A 27,340-nucleotide genomic window follows, 5' to 3' on the forward strand; every position below is an offset into this window, starting at 1 on the left:
CCCGGGGGGCAGTCAGGAAGGAGGGGGGGTTGGATGGGGCGGGCAGGGGTTCCGGGGGTGATCAGGGGACAGGGAGAAGGGGTGGTTGGATGGGGCAGGAGCCCTGAGGGGGCCATCAGGAAGGAGGGGGAGTTGGATGGGATCTGGGGCCTGTCAGGGGACAGAACGGGGGTTGGATGGGGCAGGGGTCCTGAGGGGGCGAGAATCAGGAGGGTCGGATGGGGGTGGGGCCAGGCCATGCCTAGCTGTTTGGGAAGGCACACTCTCCCCTAACCGGCCCTCCATACAATTTTGGAAACCCAATGCGGCCCTCAGGCCAAAAAGTTTGCCCACTCCTGATCTAGTGACTATAATATTCAATCATGTTTAAAATAATAAAAAAAAAAAGTCAGGTGAGATTTTAACCAGAAACTTGGTCTAGGACTAGAGTAAAAAAGTGAAGAGAGACACTCACTGTGAACTTGAAGCCAATATGCACCGGGATGCTTGAATTGTGAAACATCCCTCACACCACCAAGACTTCAGTTGACTTCTGTGTTTAGTGGTTGAGTATCATAGTTTCACAAAGCTGTATTTGACTTCTCACCCTTCCCCAGCTATTTCTGGTTAGCTTTTCTGGCAGTATGTCTTGCTTTTTCACTAGTTTTCCAATGGATACCTGTCTGTTTCTGAACTCAGTGTTATATGTGTAGGAACTGGAGTAAAATAGAAGTCTTGTTGATGAAGCCAAGTCTCCTGTTCAGCAATGATCCTGTTCTGGTAATTAACACTAAAACTGGTGGTGGTGGTGGGGGGGAATGTAATTGCTTTATTCACTTGACCTCCCCTTTTGAAAAGGGAAGATACTGGTGACTTAATGACCAACCTTTCTTAGTTTAAAAAAATAGGTTACTCTGGGATAGGGTGACCAGATAGGAAAAATTAGGACAGGGCGATGGGTAATAGTTGCCTATATATAAGCCCCAGTATTGGGACATCAGTTCACTCTACTCTGGGACATCGGATTCATTTTCCCTTTTGCAAATAGCTTAATACAGCAGTGTCTGAGGCCAGGCCCACATCAGTCTGATGCTTTCAATAGCAACGTCAGCCTGAAGACATTGCGGAGAGAGAGAGGCAAGAACCATGGCCTCTCCCCCAAAATAAATGGGAAAGAGAAGCTGCCTCTGAGCTCTTTGAAAGATTGTAGGGGCTGTTGTGGGCACTTCAGTTTAAAGGGCTGACACAAAGAGAGCAGGACCCTGCCCTCCTCTCTTCCAGCTCTTCACTCTGAATCTGGATTTACACACAGGCTAGAATGGTAAAAGGCTGTCTGGGGTTCCCTTGCACTAGCCGGTCAAAGGGCTACCAGGGGTCTAGAGAAAACCCTGTAGTTGCTACAATCTCAGCAGCGTGAGTGTGACAAAGCAGATCATTTCCTTCCCTCAGCTGTCCATTTATTTTAATGAGGATAAAAAAGACCCATAGTGTTTGCCCCCCAGCTGAAGAGAGCTGGGAGCAGTTGCTATTTACACACACATCTAAGCAGCCTTCTGTTGTTGGGAGCAGCAGCTGGCTGTCTGCAGGCAGGTGCGGCTGTGGTACCTAATATACCTACTCTGGAAAAGGGGAAATTGGGTATAAGCCCTAAATTAATTGTTAAAGAAGTGAAATTGACCATGATGAGTCATTTAGCAATTTACTAAACCCCATTCTTTACAAAGCATTTTACTCCTGTATAGCTACTCATTCACCAGAGCTAGGGGTGAGAGTGCTGGATTATGGTCCATTTATGCATCACATGCAGAATTTTTAACTAAATTCCTTCTGCCCCCATATCCTCTCAAAGAGAAGGAAGAATGTAGGCCTGAAATTTTTTTATTATGGGTTATGATACATAAGCAAAACTAAATAGTTGGTCTTTCAGATTCCTGGCTAAATTTGCAGGACTAGCAGCTAAAACATCTTTTCTTGTAAACTCACTCAGAAAACAGAGCTGGGATTAGCTGAGACAAAGCATAGAACCCCACAATGCCAGTTTTTACAAAATTACTTTTCAGCATAACAGTTTAAGGAATGTTTGCTAAAAGTGCGTTATCCAAAGGCTGCAGTGGAGAGAATGCAATACCCTGGACCAGTTCTGAAGGATTCTATTTGAATTTCCAGACCAAAAAAATTTAAGAGGTTGCTAAAGTTGAGAGTTGATATTAATAAAGTAAGGGTATAAACATAACAGAGATGTTGGAATGATTGCCAAAGCCAAGTGGTACAAATGCAAGAAGTTCAGAGTTAAGGTTAAACCTAAATTCCAATGTGTTATGCTGAGAAAATATACCATTTAGGCACTCAAACAGCCCTCGCTCTGCCCATAGTGAGGCTGTGCAATAACAACACATTTAGGATTAATGCACGTTAGCGTTTGCAGCCCCAGAATAGATTAAAAGTGATATTTAGAGCATTTTCATGGTTTTCTATATGTAGTGTCACTACAAGTCAGTGTTCATAGTCTAGGAAAGGCTAGAGGCAGACTGATCAGAAGGGACATTTGGTGGATGAGGGCAAGGGTGTGGGTTAGGGCTGAAGACGAGGAGGGAAGGGAGTTCTGAAAGTGGGTCAGGGTGGCTGAGAAGGGATCTAGGGGAGTTCAGTGGCATTAATGAGAGTGGTTGGCCAGAGATATAGCTAGGATTGGGGCAGGGAAAAAGCTGTGTGCGGAGATGGCCGGTGAGAGAGAGGGGAGACGCTGGGCTGTACACCAGTCTGGGATGGGGAGCTCAGCTGTACTGCACAGTGAGGCAAAGGGGACCCTTAAGGTGCAGAGACATTAGCATTTAGGTACTAGTCTCATTCATTCCCCTCTGCAGAACAGCAGTCTCTGAGATAGCTTTAGTAGAGGGGAAGAAACACAAACTAGCTTTTAACACATTTCCACAGCTTCAGCAGTTTTGTAATGGCAGCTAACACCTTGAGCCATAATGCTGTATTTGTACAGGGGGAAATGCGTACTTTGGTAAATGGCTATTTTATGATACATGTGTCTATGATCAGAATAACCCATGAATTAGCACAGCTTGCTTCAGTTAGAGGTTTGTTTAGATCTGAGCTGGCTGTTTAAATGTAATTGGAAGAAGGTGAGGGAAATGACTTTGTGCCCATTTGCTGGTTCCTTGTAGTGCAGAAAGGAGAGCTGAGCCTTATTCTAAGGACAAACATTGCAATGCTTTTGTTACGTTAGGGGGGAAAACCTCCAAGACACGCACAGAAAGAAATCCCCAAACATATAGGGCAACTGTGTGGCTCATAAAAAAGAAAAGGGTAAGTTTCCTTTTTTCTTTGCAAGTTACTTAAAAGCAAAGCATGCAGGCCAGAAGCTTGGCTACCTTCATTCAGCTTGTCATGGCAGTAAACATCAGTCTGCACCCATGAAACTTTCACAAATGTATGCTGAAAAATACAAATGAAGTTTAATATTTTAATTGTAGTACTTGTTATGAGAAGGTGAATGTTTACTTTTATTTATTAATGCATGTTGAAATTTTGGTAAATAAGCATTTTAATGTTTTTGTAATACCTTTTTAAAAAAATATTTTACTAATTCTATCATTCTTCCCCAAACATTTTTATGGAAGTTATTTGTGGTAGTCCGTCAGCTTATGGGTCAGTTATACAAAATACTTTTTACTTTGACATAGTTAAAAAAAGTTTGTGATAATTAAACTTGAGTTCTTTTAAAGATGGGGAAAACTGCATGGATATCCAGCAAGAGAGATTTCCACTTGTTACACACAGTTAATTATGTTGTATGGCACTTGATTTTCCTTGGGCTGTAGACTAAGTTAAATGGGGTGAACACAAAGTCCTTTTGCTTTCTTTTGTGTTCATTTGTGTACTGTAAGCTTTCTGATGTTCGTAAAAATAAATATTTTATTGCATATTTTTCTTAGTACTTTATTTTTGCAGCTTATTTTACTACTTACTATTAATGAACTATAACATTGTTACATATTGAAGGGATGTGTTTGTGGGGAGAAGGATTTCCATTCTCAGGTCTGTCATGAATGAAATGGTGTAAATTGTTGGCTTAACAGTACTTAAATTGCTTTGATATCTTGTTGGTTTCTTGATATCACTTCAATGAGAACTAGTTATTCAGACTTGTTCGCTTTCATATTCTGTGTACACTGTAACTACAATTCCTTATTTCCCTAGTAGATCTTAGACTGAATGGCAGCTTCTGAAATTAATAAAAGGGGGATATCAACTTGCCATCTGTGTATTGCCATAGCACTGTGTATAATATATCATATAAAAACTGTATGTGAAAAGAATATTAAGGTTGCAAAGTCAAGCACTAAAAGTTAAGAAATGCAGGAATTAATGTTGCCTGTGCAACCTTAATTGAGCCCTTGCATGAGTATGCATCACGATAAAGTCTTTAATTACATGATTAGAGACTATATCTTTCAACAGGACCCCTGCCTCATTCAGTCCACAGGGTAGACATGAGCATCTGTTCGATATTTTGTTTTACCCTTGTTGGTCAGTGACCCCAGGCCTTATTTGCAGCCCACTATTCAAACTCTGTTCTGAAGACAAAATTATTAATTCCGTCCTTGGCTGTTCTGTAGCATTCATCACTATAGTACCTGAGTGTGTCACAAATATTAACTGATTTATCTCTTCAACCCCCTGAGGTAAGGTGTGTGTGTGTATTATCCCCATTTTACTGATGGGGAAACTGAGCCACAGAGAAGTTAAGATGAAAAGTCCCTGCTAAGCTTGACTTTGTCAGAGTACTTGGCATTATATAGCATGTCATATGTTCAAAGCACAACTCCCATTGACTTCAGTTGAAGCTGTAAGTGCTCAGCTCTTCTGGAAATCAGACCTGGGGGTATGAACTTGGGCATCCAGAAAATAAGGAACGCGTAATTGGTGGCTACCAGTGAAAAGTTTAGTTTAATTGACTTGCTCAGATCACACACAAATTCTGTGGCAGACTTAGGGATAGATTTCAGTTCTGCAGGGCAGCATTCAACTTCCTTAGCCATATGACCGTCCTTTCTCTTCCTGCAGCCTTGTCTCATTCAACACACACCTTCCAACTTCTGCAACAAGAGAACCAGGGGTCATGCAGCCAACAGTTTTCTTCACTCTACAACCTTGATTCGTTCCCAAGGCAGGTCTATTCTATGTGCTGCAGGAGGCAGAGGTCCTGTGGAAAAAAAATAGCAGGTTTGGTGTATAACTTCCTAGGTTTTTAAAAAAGCAAACAGATACCAAACTGCTAGATGCACCTCACAGACCTCTGCCACTTGAGCTAACAGAGTAACTAGCAGCAGTAGGTTGTCATCCTCTATGTGGACCAGCACTTGCATGGTATGAGACGTGTGCTTTGCCAGTGAGTTTCACAGATATGTGCAGAAGAATGTTGAGACCTGGGAATCTTGAGTTCCATTCCAATCTCTGGAATGCTCCTAGTGGACACACTCTTCTGCCCTGTCCCCTCCGATCTGTCACTGTCCTAGTCCTCGGTCTTCCCATCCCTGGCTCCTTAACCCGTTCCTTGCTTACTCAGGCTTCTCACCCCGGTCCTAGTCTCCAGCAGTCTCTGTCTATGGCTTTCCCTCCCCATCCTACTCTAGTTTTTGTTCCCTTTACATTCCAGTCACATGGCTTTCTCCTTCACACGGCCTGAGTGCCATCAGGGAGGTCATTGTGAGCACAGAAGAGACAGGTTCACTGCTCTCCGTTCCAGGGCTGGGTCTCACCCTAGCCCAAAGCAGCCTTTAAAGAGGAAGTCCAACTTCACCCTTGTAGCTGGAGGGAGCATGTGCTCAGTTGCTTTGTGGGGGTGGGTCAAATCTGGTCAATGCACAAGCAGTGATGGGTTGGAGCATGCTCAGTTGCTTTGTGGGGATGGTGCATGTACAGGCTGGTCAGCCTAGGAGATACGAAAGGCTTAAGCATACCCAGGAGAGACTCTTCAGAGACTTAAGCTGTTAAAATCAAGTCTCTACGTCGCATGTGTGAATTATGATTTTTTTTTTCCAGAGGCTTATAATGGCCAAATCTGGGCAAGTTTTCATGTGGATGACAAAACATACAGCCCTGATGCAGAGGTCATCCTCCTTCCAAATTTCGAATCCCGGCTCTAAAGCATGGAGGCACTAGAGCTGTTCAAAGAAAGGGTTATCTGAATTTTTTAACATGGGCAAAATTATGTGTTTTCCTAGTTTTGTTCTTGGAAATGGCAGAACCATTCTGGCTGACATTTGCTCAGAAAAGTCCAGCACCCTGCACACAATATTTCAGTCCAAACAGTTAAAGTCTGGCGAAGTTGTAAGCAACTGAAAAAAGAGTCTTATTGTGTGAAGTGTCAGACAACCTAAATAATAGGTGGCACAACCAGCCCTATCTACAATGACTTTCTATTTGGATTTCAAAAGAATTGTATGATGTGCATTGCTAAAGGAATAGTTCATAGGTTAGTGCAGGGGTCGGCAACCTGCAGCACGTGTGCCAAAGGTGGCACGTGAGCTGATTTTTGATGGCATGTGGGGCGGGCTGAGCCACTCAGCCCACCGCCGCTCTGGGGTTCCTGCTACTGGCCCCTTGCCAGCCAGGGTCCCACTCAGCACCTGCCGCTGGCCTGGGGTTCCTTCCCCCAGGCTGGCAGCGGGCTGAGAACCCAGCGGGCAGGAGCCAGCAGCCGAAACCCCAGAGCTGCGGTGGGCTGAGCCGCTCAGTCACTGCTCTGGGGTTCTGGCCGCTGGCCCCTTGCCAGCCGCAGCCCCACTCACCTGGCTTCTGGTTGGAGTTCCAGCACAGGCCCCCTGCCAGACAGGGTCCAGGTCTCTGGCCCTGCTCAGCCCTACCAGCCGCCAGCTCCACTCACCTCAGCTGCCGATCTGGGGTTCCAGCCAGTCAACAACTGATCACTCAGAAGCCTGTGTGCAGCCTAAAGTATCCAAATACATGCCAGACATTGGAAAACTCAGCAAGGAAAAGCAAGGGCAAGGATCACACTAAAATAATAAGATCTGCATTTTAATTTAATTTTAAATAAAGCTTCTGAAACATTTTGAAAACCTTGTTTACTGTACATATAACACAGTTTGGTTATATATTATAGACTTAGAGAGAGACCTTCTAAAAACATTAAAATGTATTACCAGCACGTGAAGCCTTAAGTGAGAGTGTATACGTGAAGACTCAGCACACCACTGCTGAAAGGTTGCCGACCCCTGGGTTAGTGTGTTGCTTTAACTCTTGTCATATGTAACAAAATTGTGAAGATATTGGAGCTGAACTGAGACACTCATACCCCGTTACTGAATTTTATTGAAATTAGCCTTTAGAGCTTCTGCTTAATGTTAAAACTGTTAAAAGATGCACTTTTACATAATTTAAAAGCTTGAGCTCCCAATTATGAGCAAATGTAACTGTCACAATCTTTCATTTTTTACAGATTTCTTGACAGTTTCTGTTCCTTTTAACCCGTCAGAGTAACATGCTTGACAGCAACAACTGTAGCAATCCATTTTCTATTTGCTCAATGGCAATTCTTAAGTGTAGTACAATACAAGACAATTATGGAAAGAGTAAGTAACTTTTCCTACTCTACGTGTCTTTTCTGTTGATGACTTTGCTAGTAAACTGACTTTTAAAAGGAACAATGCCAGACGTGATTTAAAAATGCATTAGGCACTGGTAAGGAAGGTGAATATGACACATCAATGTAGGCATGAGAATGTGTATGATGAAAGTTCATCTGCTCTGTTTTCCCTCATGAGCTGAACTGAAATTGCAAGAGCAAATACATCACTGTTTTTAATAGGAAAAGGTGAGGTTTCAGCCTGTATTAACTTTTCACTGAAAACATTCAGATTCTCTCCTCAAAGGTTACAAAATAGCTTACAGCGTTAAAGTACTGTTAGCCCTTCATTTTTTTTGTTGAGTTAGTAGTACCAAGACATAGTTACATAATTCAGGGCTTATGACAGAAAATAACTTCTGCCTGGCTGGGTCTCAAGCAAGAGGAGTTGATCTGAAAATTAATTTAATAGGTTCATGGACCTCCCCATAAGTGGTTACTTTGCAAAGTGCTTCTAGTTAATACATTTAATCACAGGTAATTTTTTGGTTCCATTCCTCCATTGTAAATAATCTTAAACATTAAATGTGCCTCTACAACACAACCACCACACCATTAAAACTAGGAACTGATTCCAGCTGTATTCTGTCACACAGCAAAAGAGTACGCACTAGCGGTAGCCCTCTCCTTGCCCTGTGGCTGTCTCTTAGAGTGGGCCAAACTGTGCTCTGGTATTAATGCAACTCCACAGCTAACTCGCTGTATTCTTATCCTTGTAGCTGAAGCAGTGTCCTGGTGTAGTGTCACCTTTATTGGGCCATTTAACGATATTGCTGATTCATTGCACTCCCAACCCACCACAGCCCACTGTACAAAATATCACTTGCCATTCATGCTGGAAGGTGTCTAGTTGTAGCTGATCAGGTGAGACTTTGGGTGAAATCCTGCCCCTATCAAAGTCTAGCAAGTTTTACCATCGAGTTTAACAGGGCCAGGATTTCACTCCTGGTCTTCAGTCCTCCCAAAGCAAACTGATTGGCAGGTCATGGTTTCCACTTCTGCTGAGAAGAAGGAACTTGCGGAGGGATGGTTATCTCTGGACCATTCTCCTATTGCCATCCACTTCTGAGGAGACTGAGAGATTGTTACCCTCTGAATGTTTTATTTAAAGCTGATTGGATCTGTTGGGCTGAGGGCCTGACCTTTGAAGGGAACTGGACAACTCTCTCTAGCAATCCTGTGCCGCACAGGTGCACTTATTTCATTGCACAACTGCATGTTTTTGAACATCCTGGTTCCTTGCCTCTATAGGGATCATTCTAATCCAAGGCCAGAGATCATTTAGTGCCAAAAGTCCTTCCTTAGAACTAGTTTTCCTATACATAAAATGAACCATTATTTGGAAGTCCTAAACCAGTACCAAGTTAGCACTTGCCAATGGTCTGCTCCTCTTGTAATGTGTAGTAATAGGCTTATAGCAGTGTTTCCCTGGGGGGGAGGATGGCCACTTTGATTAGGCTCTAGCTTCTTGCAAGAATAGCTGAAGAAGCAGAGGTCAAATGATGAAAAACAGTGGCTTTTTCTTTATTTAGGATTTGGCAGAACCAAAACCTGGCACTGAATAGTGAGCTCATTACTGACTACTTAAGATGGCACCTTGTTTTATGAGTGCTAAGTGCAGTGACCCAACAGGAAATGGAGGGAAACGTTTCCACTCTGCAGAATGAAAAGTGCACCATTACTTTTCAAATTGTTTCCCAAAAAATTCCCTCTCCTTCCTCCAACCTGTGAGAGGAGGATCAGTACTTGCCCCTTTCTTTGTGCTGCATATGTGTAAAAATCTTGATTCAATATCTTGAAGATATTTTGCATGGTCTGGGGACTGATTTCCCCCTCCATATTTGTAAACAGTCTCAATCTCCATTCCCATTTGGAGTTTGAGGATATTTAAAAAGGGGTTTTGACATGCAGCCTGTGGAAACCTGGGCAGCCATGACAGGTGGTGCAGTCACCATTAAACAGTAATGGAATTACTCAGTGGGTGCAGAATGGGAGAGAAGGGAAGAGAACACAGTGAGAAAAATGGACATTGGAAGATACAAAAATGAAGAGAGACAAAGTATGGACACAAAGGGAATCCCTGACCAAGGGTAAATAATGGGCAAAGTGAGAAACTTCTCTGCAGATCAATGTTCCAGCAACAAAGAGAACCGTGTTACAAGCAGAAGAAACTGAAATGGAGAATGGGAGGATGAGGATCTCTGAGCTATCCTAATCTGGGTAACACTTTGTACAATCCCGCAGTCCTACTCCTGCAGATAAACTCCCATTGATTAAGCGTATCTGGTTGTGTTTTCACATAACAGTTAAAAAAGCCCAAACACAGGCAAGATGGTGAATGCTTTTTAGCGATCAGAGATACCAGGAAACTTCTGAGAGAAGAACTGATTTGGCTCTGTTATTCCTGAAGGGCTGCCAGTATTTAAAAATATAGATGTATATTGTGACAGCCACACGCTACCTCCCATTCTAAAATATCCAGCTTGTGTTTATATTGCCACATTTCGGAGTGCAGAAATGTTGTGTATGTGAATGATGAGCCTGGCACGTGCCCAGGAACAGAAAATTATATGAAGAAGAGTAACATGCACTCATCCCTACAGTGTCTGTGCTGGGCTGGAACAGTGGTTGCAGTTTTAAGTACCCAGAAGTCACCTGCTACAGGACAGGCCCAACAAAGAAAGTAACAGAACGCCACTAGCCGTCACCTTCAGCCCCCAACTAAAACCTCTCCAGCGCATCAAGGATCTACAACCTATCCTGAAGGATGATCCATCACTCCCTCAGATCTTGGGAGACAGGCCAGTCCTTGCTTACAGACAGCCCCCAAACTGAAACAAATACTCACCAGCAACCACACAACACAAACACTAACCCAGGAACCTATCCTTGCAACAAAGCCTATTGCCAACTCTGTCCACATATCTATTCAGTGGACACCATCATAGGACCTAATCACATCAGCCGCACTATCAGAGGCTTGTTCACCTGCACACCTACCAATGTGATATATGCCATCATGTGCCAGCAATGCCCCTCTGCCATGTACATTGGCCAAACTGGACAGTCTCTATGTAAAAGAATAAATGGACACAAATCAGATGTCAAGAATTATAACATTCAAAAACCAATTGGAGAACACTTCAATCTCCCTGGCCACTCGATTATGGACTTAAAAGTCGCAATATTACAACAAAAAAACTTCAAAACAGACTCCAAGGAGAGACTGCTGAATTGGAATTAATTTGCAAACTGGACACCATTAAATTAGGCTTGAATAAAGACTGGGAGTGGATGGGTCATTACACAAAGTAAAACTATTTCCCCATGTTTAATTCCCCCCTACTGCTCCTCACACCTTCTTGTCAACCGCTGGAAATGGGCCATTTTGATTAACACTACAAAGTTTGTTTTTTTCCCCCTCTCCCGCTGGTAATAGCTCACCTTACCATACACACTATAACAAGAATGATCTGTTAACACCCATTGTTTCATGTTCTCTGTGTATATATCTATATCTATCTTCCTACTGTATTTTCCACTGCATGCATCCGATTAAGTGGGTTTTAGCCCATGAAAGCTTATGCTCAAATAAATTTGTTAGTCTCTAAGGTGCCACACGTACTCCTGTTCTTTTTGCTGATACAGACTAACACGGCTGCTACTCTGAAACCAGTTTTAAGATGGTTCAGGGTAATTCAGTGTTACCAGGCCAGGCACTATATTTGCCAAAGAAGACTTAATCTACAAAATATCTATGAAAGGCAGTTTGCAAAGGGGGAGATTGAAGTGGAAATTGTTTGAAACCCCTGTGCCCCTTCATCTGGGGAAGGCAAAAGATCCCACTCCAATTCTCTAGCCTTCCCAAGGACTCCTCCAGCAAACACGAGGAAGGAAAACCAAGACCTGACATGTCTAAGGTGTTTCCAGACAAGACAAAAATGAAAAAGAATTGCTTTAAAACTGTAGGGTTTTTATATGCCATGAAGATGCACACCAGAGCACAAGCCTTGTTTTGCCTTTACAGTTCACATAAACAAAACCAATAAAATAGAGAGAGCTTTATACTTCAGAGGCACAAGCAGAATCCTAGACTCCACTCCTGAGGCTGCATGGGAATTTTCCTCTCCCTGGCCCCCTTTCCTGGAGTTCCAAGCAGGACAGGATGTGTCTGTTTCAGGTCTTTTACACAGCAACGATCCCCTTCTTACCTTCGTTCCCACGTATTCCTGATCGTCACACCTGTGATTCTTTGAATTTGCTCCAGATGAAGCCTGTGCCCAACAACAGCAGTTGTCAGCGCATGGCAGCTCTGGTAATTAGAGAGAGGCTGTTAAAACTGGGCTGGTCAACAATTTTCATTAAAACAGTTTTTTTGATGAAAAATCAGGTTTTTCAGGGAAAGTTGAAATTTTCACAGACAGTGTCTGTCTTCCATGGAGAATTTTGACTTTTCATCAAAAACTTGATAACCAAAAAGTTTCTGGCTAAAAAGTAAAGTTTTTGGTCCCCTAGAACTCCATTTTCTTGCCAGTTCTTCTCAGGTAAAATGATGCTTAGAACACGGCAGAAGCAAGAAACGAACTGAAACTAAGCAAAAGTATCAGAGGGGTAGCCGTGTTGGTCTATATCCACAAAAACAACGAGTCTGGTGGCACCTTAAAGACTAACAGATTTATTCGGGCATAAGCTTTTGTGGGTAAAAAACCCACTTCAGGCACATGGAGTGAAAATTGCAGCTACAGGCATAAATATACTGACACATGAAGAGAAGGGAGTTACCTCACAAGTGGAGAACCAGTGATGACAAGGCCAATTCAATCAGGGTGGATGTAGTCCACTCCCAATAATTGAGGAGGAGGTGTCAATTCCAGGAGAGGCAAAGCAAAAGGTCCTCTAGTCCCTTCCTCCTGGCACCCCTTCCTCTTTCTTACCCCCTTTTAATTTAGTTATTTCAAGAGAGAAGAGTGGGCCAGTAGCTGAAGCACTGGACTGGGACCCATGTTGACCTGAATTTGATGGGTTAGTTTTTATGGCTCGCCACTGATCGCATCCGACCAGAAGACTTATAGCTTCAGACTACAGAGTTCAAGAACTTAGAGAGTTCTATATCAGGAGAGGATTCTCGGGGTGCTTGGCAAGAATGCATACACTGAGGACCATACCAAATTGATTAAAATCTTTATTGCCATTAACATAAAAATAAGGAATGCAATGAAACTTAACTGCAAAGCAGTAAAAGAATTCCAAAACTCCTGGTGGTAACATTTCTATTGTAAGTGACCTACTCGCACCCTTCCTTGAGCACCCGGTAGTAGGAGGTGAAGGATCAGCCTCACTCCTGGCATGCCCAGTTACACAGTGGTGCTGGCTTCCTCAGTGGTTAGGAATGTTGAGTAGTTCTACTACACTGCACGAGCTGAGCTGATAGTGTGATAGAAGATAGAATAGATAAATGAAAAGGACTCCAAGTAACCGAAGCTTCAGGAGTTAGAAGAGCTTAGAATTTAGAGGAGCGAGAGCTTACTAAGAGCTCTCTTACAAGGTATTTTATAGGATTCTGACCTATATAATTCAGGCCCAACCTACTATACCCAAATCTTATTTCTGTACCCTAAGAAATTTATGGGTACCCTTCTATAGGTTAGTGGGTTATGACACTTACTTTCTAAATATATTAATAAGGATTATCTCACTCCAAAACTGCCAACCTAGGCTCTCTTGATGACCTCGAATTGTGGTGTACCCTGTGGTTACCAACCGGTTGTAGATGCCAGATAAACCTGTGATGTGATGTGGATAGTTCCTCCCTTTGGTTTCCCATAGTTCAGGGACCATTCTTATCAGTGCCAAAGGTTTGCCAGCTTTTATGATATATTTATAACTAATTCTACTTTTTGCTATATAGCAGATCTTACTGGATCTTACAGGCCAGCAGGCTTCTTGCATTTCAGCAAAACTTATTATTAGGAAACATAGCCTCAACACATCCTAAATTCCAAGGAATTAATACTGATAAAATATAAGAATAAACTGGATGAATTTCAGAAAAAGAAACATATTAAGTGATACTGCTGGCTGGATTAATAAAATATAATAGCTAGCAAAATAATCCTATGGGCTACACCCAGGAGTTCTTGAGGTATGCAGGAAAGGATGGTTTTTCTGCCATTTCTGCTTTGGGGAGAAAAGACAGAATGTTGCAGTGATTTAGAGGGGGGAAAAAAGATGGATAAAATACCTTTTAGACTTCATCTGTCCACTCCGTCTCCCACACACACAGCGATCCCATGCAAAATTTAAATATGGGCAATAAGCATGAAACAGGGTGGTCTTGCTATTAAACAAAACTCCCCTGGAAGAAAGTTAGAAAGCAACTTGGCCACAACTCCTTTGTGAATTACACGATCACACTGCACATCATTCAGGTGAGAGTGCATTACAGTGCCCCGCCTCTCACACTTTCTGGTTACAGAAAGACTTGCTTTCTGCCAGAAGGGGGCATCCATTGACTAAAATATGGACAGTTCCCATTTACTTGTGTGCAAGGAAGAATGACATTACAATTTTGTTAACAGTACTAAACAGCGTGGCAATGTGGAAATAACATTTCAGTATAAAAACTATTATTTTATTATTCCCCCACCATAGGAAAAATATTCTATGGAACAATGGAAAAAAATCCTATTAGTGATATAGGACTTTCTCTATTTTATCTTTGTGATTTAGATGTAACTCTGATATTTTAAAACATTTAACAGTTCCTTTCTATTCCTGTCAGATTTTGGCCAGTAAGATGCTCATAGTACTGGTATAAGCTTTTCCTTTCTCCCAGCCAAACTGGGCTCAGCTGGGCTGTTTCCCTTCTGCGAACTGCCTCAGACTCCACATTTTAGCAGTTTTGTGGTGCATCTACTTCAGGAAATGTCTAACTTTGGTAAAAATCCTGGAATGGATGTTAGTGTCCTTGCAGAATTGTATTGTCTAAAAAATAACGGTATTTTAAAATGTATTTTCTGGTAATTTTTGAAAGCGAGGTTATGCAGATTCCAGAGGTATGTTACTAAAAGACAATTTAACAAACAGCAATGTGAGTGAATTAAGAATGAAAACCATTATATTTGTATCATCGTGTGGTGTGTTTTTTTTTAAATGTGATAGGCTCTTGTATTCCAGCTTTAAAATTAATAAATCACTAGGTACTTACGGTCTGCTTTTCTCAATACACAGGAAAACACTTCTTCCATACAGGCAAAATTGTCAACATTGTAAAAACAGATAAAACAGCAAACCATATATTCACAGGTATTAAATCATCAGATTTTTTTTTCCGGGGGTAGGATTGCTGGAGGAAAGAGGCTATGGAGAAGAGAGTGTGTTTGTTTAATAAACCCCACACAACCGCCTTTATTTTAGAAGAAGAAAATGAGAGAAAGTGCAGCAAGAAAGGAAATGATGAAAAAGCAAAAATATTCACTAAACTTGTTGGCTGGAGAGAGAATATGGTGTGTGTGTGTGTGTGTATATATATATATAATGTCCAAAGGGTCAGCATGGCACCTTCTCTGTTATGACTGATGGTTATTTTTACTTTGCATATATATATATATATATATACACACACACACACACACACACACACACACACACACACACACACACACACACCATATTCTCTCTATATAAGCAAAGTAAAAATAACCATCAGTCATAACAGAGAAGGTGCCATGCTGCTGACCCTTTGGACAGTGTTGTCAGTGGTGGTTTTTGCCTGCCTGCCCTTTATCTGGGGCTCTGGCCAAAAGTTTCATTATTGTGATTCACTGGGTTATTTAAGTGATTCCTTGAAGGTTAACCAAGAAGGAAGGTAGAGAGGTGCAGAGTGGAATAGGAAGATAGAAGGGAGAAAAGACTAGCAGAACTGGCTGTGGTCTTTGCAGAGGGGTGATATGAATAACCCAAGGTAGTATAGGTGAGATCAGGGGCGGCTCCAGGCACCAGCACGCCAAGCACATACCTGGGGCGGCAAGCCATGGGGGGGCGCTCTGCTGGTCGGCGGCAGGCAGGCTGCCTTCGGTGGCATGCCTGCAGAGGGTCCACTGGTCCCGCAGCTTTGGCGGACCTCCCACAGGCGTGCCGCCGAATCCGCGGCACCGGAGACCTCCCGCAGGCAAGCCGCCAAAGGCAGCCTGCCTGCCGTGCTTGGGGAGGCAAAATACCTAGAGCCACCCCTGGGTGAGATTGATCTTATGGAAGCTCCCAGGAGGGAAAAAAAATGCATCAAAATTTTGCTTCTTGATGAGCCAGCCTTTTGAAGTCACTGATTTTAGTGGCACAGGCCCTGAAAGTATAACACTACGATATCTGACTTGAATATTTTTTTATTTTTGGGGGGGGGGGGGGGTAGGGGCGGGGAAGCTGGCAGGAATTGTCTTTCCATTGGTGTAAATATTTGTGCTGGATTTGGTACTCTATAGTGTGCTTAGCCAATAAACAGCTCTTTCTCTCAAACTATGAAATAATGCGCAGATGGAAGGAATACAAAGGGAAAAGTAAGTCTGAATAACATGGGATTTTTCAAATGAAACTGTATAACCAAGGGGAAAACCACGGAGTTAAAAGGCAACAATCCAAAAACCAAGGTTGGGGGATATAGGGCAGAAAGAGACCATGAGATAAAAGCTCAAATTTCCAAAAAGAAAATTGTGTTCACAGAAGAACAATGACATCTGTAAAAGCCATTTTCTGTGGGTGAGTCTTGCAGCTACAGCCTTGGTAAAAACAAGGCCCTGCGTCTATGACAATCAAATGCAAAGGAAAGTTCGCTGAAAGCACTGATAGGAAAAAAATAATCAAAATATTTTTCCCCCACAAAATGAAAATTTTCATTAAAGCCTTACAAGGAAAACTATTTGTTTAGAGTTTCTTGCGCTGCCCCCGCCCCTCCAATTTCCTTTTTGCAACTGGAAATGGAAATAGGAAAAAGGAGAGAAGGGGAACGGAAACTGAACATTTTGGGATTTCTGAAAACCTCCAAGCCCAAATAGTTTGGGTTTTTTTTGTTTTTGTTAAAAAATTAAAAATGTCAATGGAAAAAGGGAAACAATTTTTCATGTTGTCTGAATGTTTTCAGTGACAATACCATTTATTGCCCAGCTCAAATAGCCAGGAACAGAAAAGCCTGAATCCTCAGCTAGGATTTCATTTGAAAGGCCTTGAATTTGTCCTATCATCTTAAGGATTTCTCCTAAGCCACACAGCATGAAGCCTTTGAAGAGGCAAACAGAGCGTGTACCATCTAACTGGATATTGCAAAATTTAAGGTGATTTCAACCTAGACGTCATCTTCAAATCAAAAGTTGTATTAATTTGTCATACTGAGCTGTAGCAGATGGAATTTCATTTGTATTGGTTCTCCTATGAATCCTAGACTTTCCCAACAAATGCTATTGAAAGGCTTCTATCTGTCAAGTGCTTTAACAATTTTAGAGCATTTGTTTCCCACTGAATCTGCCTCGTTGAGGAAAACTCATGGGCTCCTTCCTGTAACAGCCCAACACATTGTAGTGGCAAAGTCAACTTACAATATTGGTTTTCACGAGTTTCTAAAGTGGCAAAATGAAACAAAGTGATTTGACGTGGATGCAAAGGCAGCAAAATGACCACCCGTAACATCCGTAACATCTCAAGAATTTACTTGATACGTTTATACAACAGGGATGTCCAAACTTTGCCCAAATGAGTGAGCACCACACTGGCAACAAGAAGCTGCACCTAATTTACATAAATGGAGCAGCTTGTATTTGCTTTCTTCTTTAATGGACAGGTGCCTTCCACAAGGATGATGATCCACCTTGGTCCAAGCAGAGATGGCTCCGCTGGAAGCAGTGTTACTCGCACACTAGGGCTGGTCTACACTGGCGGGGGGTGGGGCGGCTTCGAATCGAAGTATCTTTGTTCAACTTACCTGGCCGTTCTCACGGCAGCGAGTCGTGATGCCCCCATCAACTGTGCTTATTCCTCCTGCCGAGGTGCAGTACAGGTGTCGATTAGCAGATTGATTTATCGCATCCAGGCGAGACATGATAAATCGATCCCCGATACATCCAACACTACTCACCGATTCGGCAGGTAGTATAGACGTACCCTAAGGTGACTAGGGCCTTGTAAATACCTGGACAGATAGGAAAGATGAGGGCAGCTGACTGTATCTATGTAGAACCCCATGGACTCACTTTGGCAGGCCCTGCCAAACCCTTTCTTTCACAGCTCTCTCCTCTACTTCTCACTGACTTATCACTTCCAATAGCACTTGTGGGTAGACCTGTATGACTCAGTTGTGGCTCTGCCATCTGTCAATAAGTCATTGCAGGCTTCTGTCAATCCAACCATTAGTTTGTCTGGGCAGATCCATGGGGAAAGGGATCCTCTTCCACAGCCTAAGGGCTGGCATCGCCTCCATGATACTCACAGCCCCCGTTAGGGAGGGAGGATGGGCTAGGGGGGCTTTGTAACAAAAGATCCTCCAGCCCATTAACTTCCCAACTTCCCTGCGTGTAGCAGATCAGAGACCACTTTCAGGGTGTGATCTCCCCCTGCATGGTCTCCCTATGTCCTGCCCCCCACTGCACTGATTTTGCTGCTAAAGGAGCACATACAGAGGTGAGGGCAGAATTTGTCCCTGTAAACATTATGCCTGTGGAATATCACGTGTTTAGCCTCCAAAATGCTAATTTAGCAGAGATGTATTGATTTAAAAATAAATGTACTTAGAGACCAAACTGTAAATCAAAACAATGTACCAAGCTGGATTCGTAGCTGTCTGAAATAATGTCACCCACTGTATTCCAGCTCGGATTCATTACCCCATTGCCACTAGAAATTAAAAACAAAATCTCAGGCCATTGCTCTAAATTTCAAGCAATAAAAAGATACTGTTATATCACAGGTCACAGACAGAGATGATAAAACATATGTGATCCCACTAGAAAGCAGTGTTAAAACAAGGCACAGATCCAGCCTCTCTTACTCTCACAATAGCTTCTTGGATGTCAGGATTACTGATGTGAGTCAGACAAGCAGAATTAGACCCAAAATAAACAAAATGACAAGATTAAAAACAAGCATATTTTGTAACTGATAAGGCTACAGTGGAAAACGGGCCCCTTTTCATAGTGTGGACCATTGTCAAGTGTTGTCTTGTGGTCAGAGTAGGATTCCTACTACCAGCTCCTTGTGGCCCTTATCCACACGGGGAAATTACAACATGTTAGACCACATGCTAATTAGCAGTTTACAAAACAGAACTTAGCACTCAGTGTAGACAAGGACTGTCCTATTTAATATCCTGTTATCTGGTTGTGTCTAACTATACCCTAGGAATAACCACAACTAGCTGATGTGATGTTAAACTAAACAGGCCTGATCCACATGGAGTGTTTTACACTCAGTTAGTTTCTGGAATGCAATTTACCAGAGAGGACCAGCCTCATGTGACCCTGAGCAAAACACTTCAATTACATGTGCCTCAGTTTGCCCTTCAGTACAATTGGAGTCGTTACCTTACAAAAGAGGGGGTTATGAATGAGTCGGACTTAACGAATAGTTGCAAAGCACTTAGCAATCCTCTAGTGAAAGATACTGTTTATCCGTGTATGTAAAATACGATTGTTAGAGTTATTTGTTGGGTAGTGTCTGCAGTTAGATACTACTTTGGATATTGTGCTGGCTTCAGCGCCTAACTGCAGGATTTGGTGGCCTAATTTTGATGCCAATCTTTGCAAACCAAGCCTTCAATGTGCAACAGAAAGTCTGTACTTAAAAAAAAAAAAAAGGCATTTAGCTAGAAAGTCTCCTCATGCCTGCATTTTAGAACAGCAGAGCTCTGAGGCTGGCTATACCAACCTCATTACTGTGGAATGTAGCTATCCAAACATTATCAGAGGTCTGCTGTCACACACTATACCCTTGAAGGTTAACACAGCTGGATTTGTCAACATTTATTTGCTTCAGTGAGAGATTTGTTCTTTGGGAAAGTCTCAAAAAAAAATCCAACTGTCTGGTCTTTTCTGCTCTAGTGAAAATGCCGGGGAAAAAAGAAAATATCACTTTTTAAGTTTTGAAAAGCTTAACCTTTCTTTAGGGACACGTTGCAGCCTTAGTATAAGAACCTGAGTCTGAATGGATTTGGTCATGGCCGACATCTTCCTTCAAGCTGACCCTGTGGTCATGGTAGAGACTACTATTAGTTCTCTCCTTTAGCACTAACAGCTGCCTGAAACTTCTTCTTATTCAGTGGGGACCACTTCTCCCTCAGCACTTCTTCCCTCAAGAGCAGTAGCTTCTTCATTATAGCTCACTGTATCTTCTCTTAGACTGCCCTCTGAAACCTTTTTCCCTTAGACCAAAGCCTGCTAGATCTTACTAGAATCACCGTCTGTTATGCTTCAAAGCATCTGCCTGGCTGAGACACCATCACTTAGACAATTTGAGGCATCACTGAGATGCAGGCCATTGTGGTGTCTATATACAGACACTCACGCCCATCCCAAGTGTAACTTGCAGTTGTAACTGTAAATTGAGCAAAATGAAAATGTTACTGAACTATGGCAATAAGAGTTAGCTAGTGATGTCTGCATGAATAAAACATGGGACGGATTTCATGGAGAAATGACTTGAGAGCAAATTGCCATGGATCAATTTAATCTAATTTCTTTGTCTTCCTTCTGTGATCTAAATAAATGCATTTAATAATTTATTAAGAGGGGCATCTAACAGGTGGGAGGGAAGTGAAAAAGGATAGTTTGATATGAAATAGGAAAGGAAAACAATACATTCCAGACAATCATTAAAAGCTAGCTGGTGTCTAAGTAGTTAAAGCAACATGATACCGCGGGGAGAGGGGGACAGACTTGCTGTTTAGCCTTCATCTATTTTGTTGAAGACGGTGATATATGCCACACAAATTTTGCAGGAAATAATGAACTAGTCAAAAGTTACAGGATAAGATAAAATATGATAAAATCACCAACCTGAGTCCTGCATTTGAATTTAAAATTACATTTATAAAAAGTGTTTTAGAGGACACATTATGCATTTTTGGGGTCTCAGCAAACTGCTGCTCATTCACCAGCTTTTCTTCTTCCTGGGATTTATTATTTATTTTAATTTTTGAAAGGCTTTTTATTTAAAGGAAACTCAGTACCCCTCTCTGTTCCCCACCCTGTCCACACTAGTATTCAAGTCATACCACATCATAGCCCACACTATGGCCTCTGCTCTGGGCTTGTCTCAGCTCACTGCACAGGTGGTTAAATATTATCCATGATTATAGGATATACTGATTTAATTATACCAGTACAACCCTAGTGCGAATGCAGTTATATTGGTATAGGGTATGTTATGGTGGTATACCTTATTCCCTTTCTGAGAGGAAAATAGCTCACCAGTATAAAGTGCTTTTATACCCATATAAATGCATCCACACTGGGGCAGGGGGTACCATTTTAACTATACTGGTACAGTTAAAGCAGTACAACTTTTGTATATAGACAAGCCCTAAGAATACATTTGATCAACTGGCATAGTACTGAGTTGGATATTTAGAGTGCTAGGAAGTGTGTTCAACAGGAGATGCTCTAGTTTCTTCCAGTGTGTGTGTGTGTGTGCAGGAAACCCCAAGTTGGAGCAAATTCCATTTGGGAGCTTGTCTCTTTTTCACTCTTAATTGGCACTTATTTTCTGGGCTAGTGGGAAAAATCTGTGGCCTTTTTAAGAATTGCATTAATGCTCCATTATTCACTGCTAGAGAAATGGTTTGTGTTTGATCCTCTTGGAAATCAAACATTAAATGCCAAAATATTCCTGATCTCCACTTGCCCAAAGAATGGGAATGCCAGGGTCACCCCTGCACAACTGTTCAATAGACTGTTGTTGCTTAGATGTGCTGGCCAGTTTTGTCTAATTGATTTTCTTGTTCCAATGAGCCTTTGAACAAAGCTAAAACAAAAAGATTTGTTACAGCCAAATATCTTTACTATTAGCACTGTCCAGCTGTATGCTCAAAAATGACTGAAACAACACAGCAAAATATATAGGGGAAAACACTAAAAATTAATACCAGGAGCGACTGACCTTGCTGAAATGTAACAAACCTTCCTATTCAAATGGTTGAACATAAACATTTAATAAACTCCAGTAGGATCATAAGGACTTCGAAGTCTTAAGACTTTCTAGTCCAATATGAACACAGAATGTAAAGTCTATCAGTAGTTACTCATGGAAGCACAGGGTCTGGTTCCACTTGTCTTCTCACTGGTGAATTTAGCTATGAACTGTGCAATCTATTTTTCCTAGCATACTACCAAGGCTGAGATCCAACAGTAAGTATACATTCTTTTCCTTGTACCAGTACAAAGTTTATGGAGACAATCTGGGTCAGATGTTAAGGCACTGGACGGAAAGTCAGGGAACACAGGCATTATTCATGGCTCTGACTTTGGCTTGCTTCGGCAAATCATTTACTTGCTCTGTGCCTTGGTTTCCCTGTCTGTAAAATGGGAAGAATAATGTTCTCTCACCTCTAGAGTGCTCTGAGATTTAAGGATGTAAAGTGCTATCTAAGTTGGCCTGGCAAATTAGATTTTTCTTTTTTTTTTTAAATAATTTAAATGGATAATATCAATGTGTTTTAATTTTTTTTAATCGATTTAAATGTTCACAGTTGTGGGAAATTATGGGGAAGGTCAGACACTGAGGGAGGCTGGACAATAATTATTTAATGAGTAGATGTTGAGATTCAAAAAGTTAAAACATTTTAACCAGTAAAACACTAATTGTCAGCATCACATATCAAAATATACACAGTAAATATCCTTAAATCAAACTCTAAGTTCTCAAGCAGCATATTTCTTTCTTTGCCTATCTGTAAATTTTGATTATCATCAATGGAAGTATTTTTTGTCAGTTTGTGTGTCGTGAAATTGATGTTTACTGACTTTTACCAATAAAAATTGAATCCTTCCATACCGGTGTATAAATATTAGATCTATTCTAATGATTATAATGTAAAGTGGGGATAATAGCACTTCCCTATCTCACATGTCTGTTATGAGGAGAAATACATTGAAAATTACGAGGCGTTCAGATACTATAGTAAACGGGGACATACAAGTACTTAATATAGATTTAATGATTTGCTCAACTTATCTCCAGGTTTGTGCCCAGTAACCACAATCTGAGTTCATGTGGAGCCGTAATTTGCATTGATTTAAAAAAAAGTTTTTGTTTAATATTTTCAGAAATTTACTCTATAGAATAATAATATAGATCTATTCCTTTATATAATTATAGATCCTGCTTATTTCAGTGCAAGATGCCTGATGAGTTCAGTATTGATAGTGTTTGTGGTCAGTGTGTACTGTACATACTAATGTGCTAATTAAAGGCAACATTTTCCAGAGAGTTCTGGTGATTTCACAGTATCATGAGCTGAATTTCGAATAAACTCTTACTTGGATAAAATTTGGGATTCACATAAACGATTGTGAATTTTGAATTTTATTTAAATATATCTAGCTGTATAACTTATCCTAGTATATCTAGGCAAGACATTATATTTGAAATTTTGTACATACCTGAAATTCAGGCTGGTGAAATCTGGGTAAGAGAAACACAGATTAAATGAAAAATCCTAATGTTTTGCAAAATGTTTCCATCCTAAACAAAATTGTTTCCCTCTTGCTCACCTCTAATTATCATTGAAAACCCTTTGCGATAATAGCCATACAATAGTTAACATTTCTTGTAAGCTAAGGCTTTCATTTCAGCATTTTATATAGAGCTCAGAGGCAGTTCATTGGATGAAAACCACAATAGGAAAAAAAAGTCATGACAGAATGTATGGGAGAAATAATGGTTTTGCTTTGTACATCTGTCAACTAATGCTTAACTAATGCCGAATTACTGTCAAACTCCTATGGTGTTCACTTTACATTCCACCTGAATACACAATGACTTCATGGCAATGAATTCTAAATAAATGCATAATGGCTGGACATTTAGAAAATTAGGAAGGTAAAAGAATTTGTTTCATTTGTTTAATCACATGTTTTCCAAGCTTTACTGGCAGGTGTTTGGTAGCTTATGTGAAATTTGCTTTTTGGTCTCCGTATGGTTATTAGGGGACAGGCATTCACATTACAAAACCACATTCCTCATTGTCCCTCATCGGCACCATTCTTGGCATTCTCAGCAGAAAGGGCAGTGACTATATGTTATGAGAAGCAAGGTGACCTATTGGATAGAGCACTCAGGACACCAGGGTCAACTGCTGGCCTGTTGGATGAGCTTGGGCAAGTCACTTCACCTCCTTGGGCCACAGTTTCGAGTTCTGTAAGTGTGAGGATAATGACACTGACCTCCTTTGTCCAAGACTTTGAGATCTATTGATGGAGAGCGCTGTATAAGAACTAGGTTTCAGAATTTAATATTACCAGTACTGTATAGGAGTGATCCCTGCAGAAGATGGTAAAAGCAAAGGGGGAACTTGCTGCTCATGCTGTAATTTTGGGGGGGTTATGAGGACTTTAATCTCCACAATTATCAGTCTTGTACATTTACAGAAAATGAAGCTCTACTTTGAAAAGGGATGATAAAAATAGCATTGTGGGGTTGCTTGGTTAGGTGTCTCCATTGTTCTATATCCAGTGTGTTCAGTTTCTGTGAGCAAAGTTTTTTCCTCCCAGGTATCACCCCTGGAAATTCTGCCTGAGCTGAGAGCCAAGCTGAGGGTTTTCTTTTTATTTATTACTAAAGATAAAGCTTTAGCAGGCCACATCATGCCTTTGCTCAGACCTGAACAGCACCCTTGCCTTCAGTGGGTTTGCATAGGTCTTACTGATTGGCCTTATAACTGGAATGTAGTAAATAATTCTGATAATGATGCACAGGAAGGAATAGAATCCATCCATAGCAAACACTTATTTCAACAGTTCCCATCTGCTGGTTCCTAGATATTGTACCATGGGATACATGGGATTTTTTTTATTAATACAACAGACCAGATCATCTCCTTATGATCGGTCTCCTGCAGATTTCTCCCTCCCCCTGCACCCTCCAAGGAGGCAGTGGCATAGCTACAATGGAGCACAAGTGGTGCAGTGACACCAGGGCCCAAGAGGCTATGGGGACCCAACTAGCAGAGACCTCTCTACCTTCGGCATCATTGTAGTTATGTCACAGTCTAGGCGGATGGGGCTCCAAGGAGCAGGAAATGCCCCCGGCTGGGCTCCCCACCGCCACCCTGGCTAAGATTGCAGCTGTGACTCAGGTTCTGAGCAGCTAGGCCTGCTCCTGGTTAGGGCTTCATGGCAAGCCCAGCCCCCAAGGGCCCTGCTCTCTGGGCAGCTCCTGACTGCCACCATGAACTCACACTATGGCCATTGCTCCAACAGGGAGGAGCTCATCTGGACAGGTGTCGGGGGCAGGATGGGGGCCTAGGCGGGGTATGTGGGCTGGGGGTGCAGTGTGCAGGTGGGGTGCAAAGGGCAGGGGACTGGATGGGGGTTCCTGGGTCCTGTTGTGGTTGAATTGAACAACGCCAGGGGAACAATTGCAGGTGTGGGCAGGAGGCCCCAGCCCCCTTGGGGTGGAGGATGAGGAGGCTGGGGGAGGTTTGTGGAGGGCAGATGGTGAATGGTCTCCGTCCCCATGAAGTGAAAGAGGAGGTGGCAGCCAGGGGAGGGTTGCAGGGGACAGATAGGGAGCAGCCCTTGATCAGAATCAGTCTCCTTACTCTGTTAGAATGTGTTCTCTGAACAAGGCTACGTTCACTGGTGTACTCTAGCTCCCAGGGAACATTTTGACAGTGGAAAACCATCATCAACCTGGTCTGATCAGCCACTTAGTTGGAGTTATGGAGTGGTCCAAAGATAGCTGGGGCTTGGTAGTGAAACTTGCCCCATATGGGGCAGGATCAAACCCTATCTGAATAGTGCATCTTAGAGATACTTGGAAGATGTTACAGCTGGTGGTGGTGGCTGGCTTTTTATCTAGACCAGTTAACATTTCTATGGTACGGAAGCAGATATACAATAAGTGCTTGATTTAGATAGCAGTGTGAAATGGACTAGCTATCATATTTGAAAAAGTGCTGAGGGAGTAGTTGTTTTAATAGACTAGTGGTTTTTGTTCGTTTGTTTGTATGGCAGTATGGATCCTTGTGTTCTGCTTCTGTGACTCAGACACCACATTTTCAAGAGTGCTTTGTATATTTATGACAACCCTTGTTTGCATTTGGTGCCCAGCCATGTGATTTGTGAATGCAAGTAAAATCCTCTTTATGCTCAAATTGCAAGTTTTGCTCCATGGGTAAAATTGTGGGTTCAGGTTTAAAGATCTGGGGTTTGATTCTCCATTGCATTATTCCCCTTTTAAAGCAGTGTAACTCTGTTCTCTTAATTCCAGAAGAGTTGCACAAACTCGAAACTGGAGTAATACAATGGTGACTCAAGCCCTTGGGCTGTTTGACTAACTACATATGTGCCTTGCTACTTAGTTGAAAGCTGGCATATAAAAGCTGAGTTACTTGGGTTTTATGGTGATATGATGTGTGTTAGATAAAATTTACTTGTAAAAGTTAAGTTTTGAGTATAGATGCTTTATCTTTTGATGACATCATGTACAATAGATTTTGGCGACTATCTCACATGTGACAGAACTGCTAGATAGAGATCATTTCTGCAGGACTTCTGCACTACATCGCTGCCAGTGAGCATTTTGTATAAAGGTGTACGTAGAACCTTTTGGGTAGCCTGTACAGTGTGTTTATGTATTTATGGGTAAGATGGCTCTTTTTTTTTTTTTTTGATTTTCCAAGGTAGTAAAGGAAAGCAAAATTTTAGATTTTGGAACTGGGAAGGGGTCCTTTATCATATTATTGTACCAGGGCCTTCTGGAGCCTTGCTATGCCCCTGAAAGGAGGGTTTTCCAGGCCTGGGGATCCATGTTTGGGTGGAGGGTACTCCCAGGAATGAGCAGGGGACTCACAGATATATTAACACTCTCTGGGAGCCCCTCTACGCTGCAACTCCCCTGAAAGATGCTTCTGAGGGAAGGCATGGTCAAGAGAGTTACTGACAGTGGACTCAGGTTGCCTGGGGCAGAGGCTACCAGAGTTGCTGCAGAGGAACCAGGCTTCTGTGTCCCCTTGTAGTCCATGCAGCCCACATGGAGCTTCGGAGACTCACAGTATTTGTGGATCTGATCCCTTGCTCTTCCCATAAGCGAACCCCGTACCTCCCTGCCCCCGCAATGGAGAAATGCAGAGGAAACCCTGTGAGGATTCAAGAATAATCTGGCAGTGCTTCCTGCTGCCATGTGAGTATTACTGCACAGCAGTATGATCTGGACCAATATTTGTATTAATTCATTCAACTGCATCTATGAATCATTGGTCCCATGCTACAGGTTTGGTACAAAAAGTTACAAATAGAACAATTCAACAGGCCAAAAGGTCCAGAAATGGACTTTCCCGCCCCCCTCACTAGACTGTTCCATCCATGTATCAGCCGTGCAGGAAAAAGTTGTTTTACTTGGCATCTCAGGGACTCCAGTCTGCCTACCACCAAGGCTGCTTAAATGAATTGCCTTACTGAAGTACCAGCAGCAGAGCCAATGCATAACAATAGAGATTTCAGTCCCTTG

At 42.1% G+C, this 27,340-nt stretch overlaps 1 protein-coding gene across 6 annotated transcripts in view; it reads left to right on the plus strand.

The window, feature by feature from the left end:
- The first annotated feature begins 359 nt into the window (after positions 1-359).
- Positions 360-27,340, plus strand: part of ZNF423 (zinc finger protein 423) — a 402,730-nt gene continuing 375,749 nt past the window's right edge. For 2 of the 6 annotated variants that reach the window (XM_039503474.1, XM_039503473.1), the window contains exons 1-2: positions 362-3,294; positions 7,451-7,583. In XM_039503474.1, the coding sequence (XP_039359408.1) occupies positions 7,493-7,583 (91 nt within the window). In that variant the 5' untranslated portion in view covers positions 362-3,294; positions 7,451-7,492. Of the gene's footprint in view, positions 3,295-7,450; positions 7,584-27,340 lie in introns of all 6 variants that reach the window. The other 4 variants (XM_039503481.1, XM_039503470.1, XM_039503476.1 and 1 more) reach the window with 4 other exon arrangements.

This window comes from Mauremys reevesii, linkage group 16 (genome assembly GCF_016161935.1).
Source record: "Mauremys reevesii isolate NIE-2019 linkage group 16, ASM1616193v1, whole genome shotgun sequence".
Lineage (NCBI taxonomy): Eukaryota > Metazoa > Chordata > Testudines > Geoemydidae > Mauremys > Mauremys reevesii.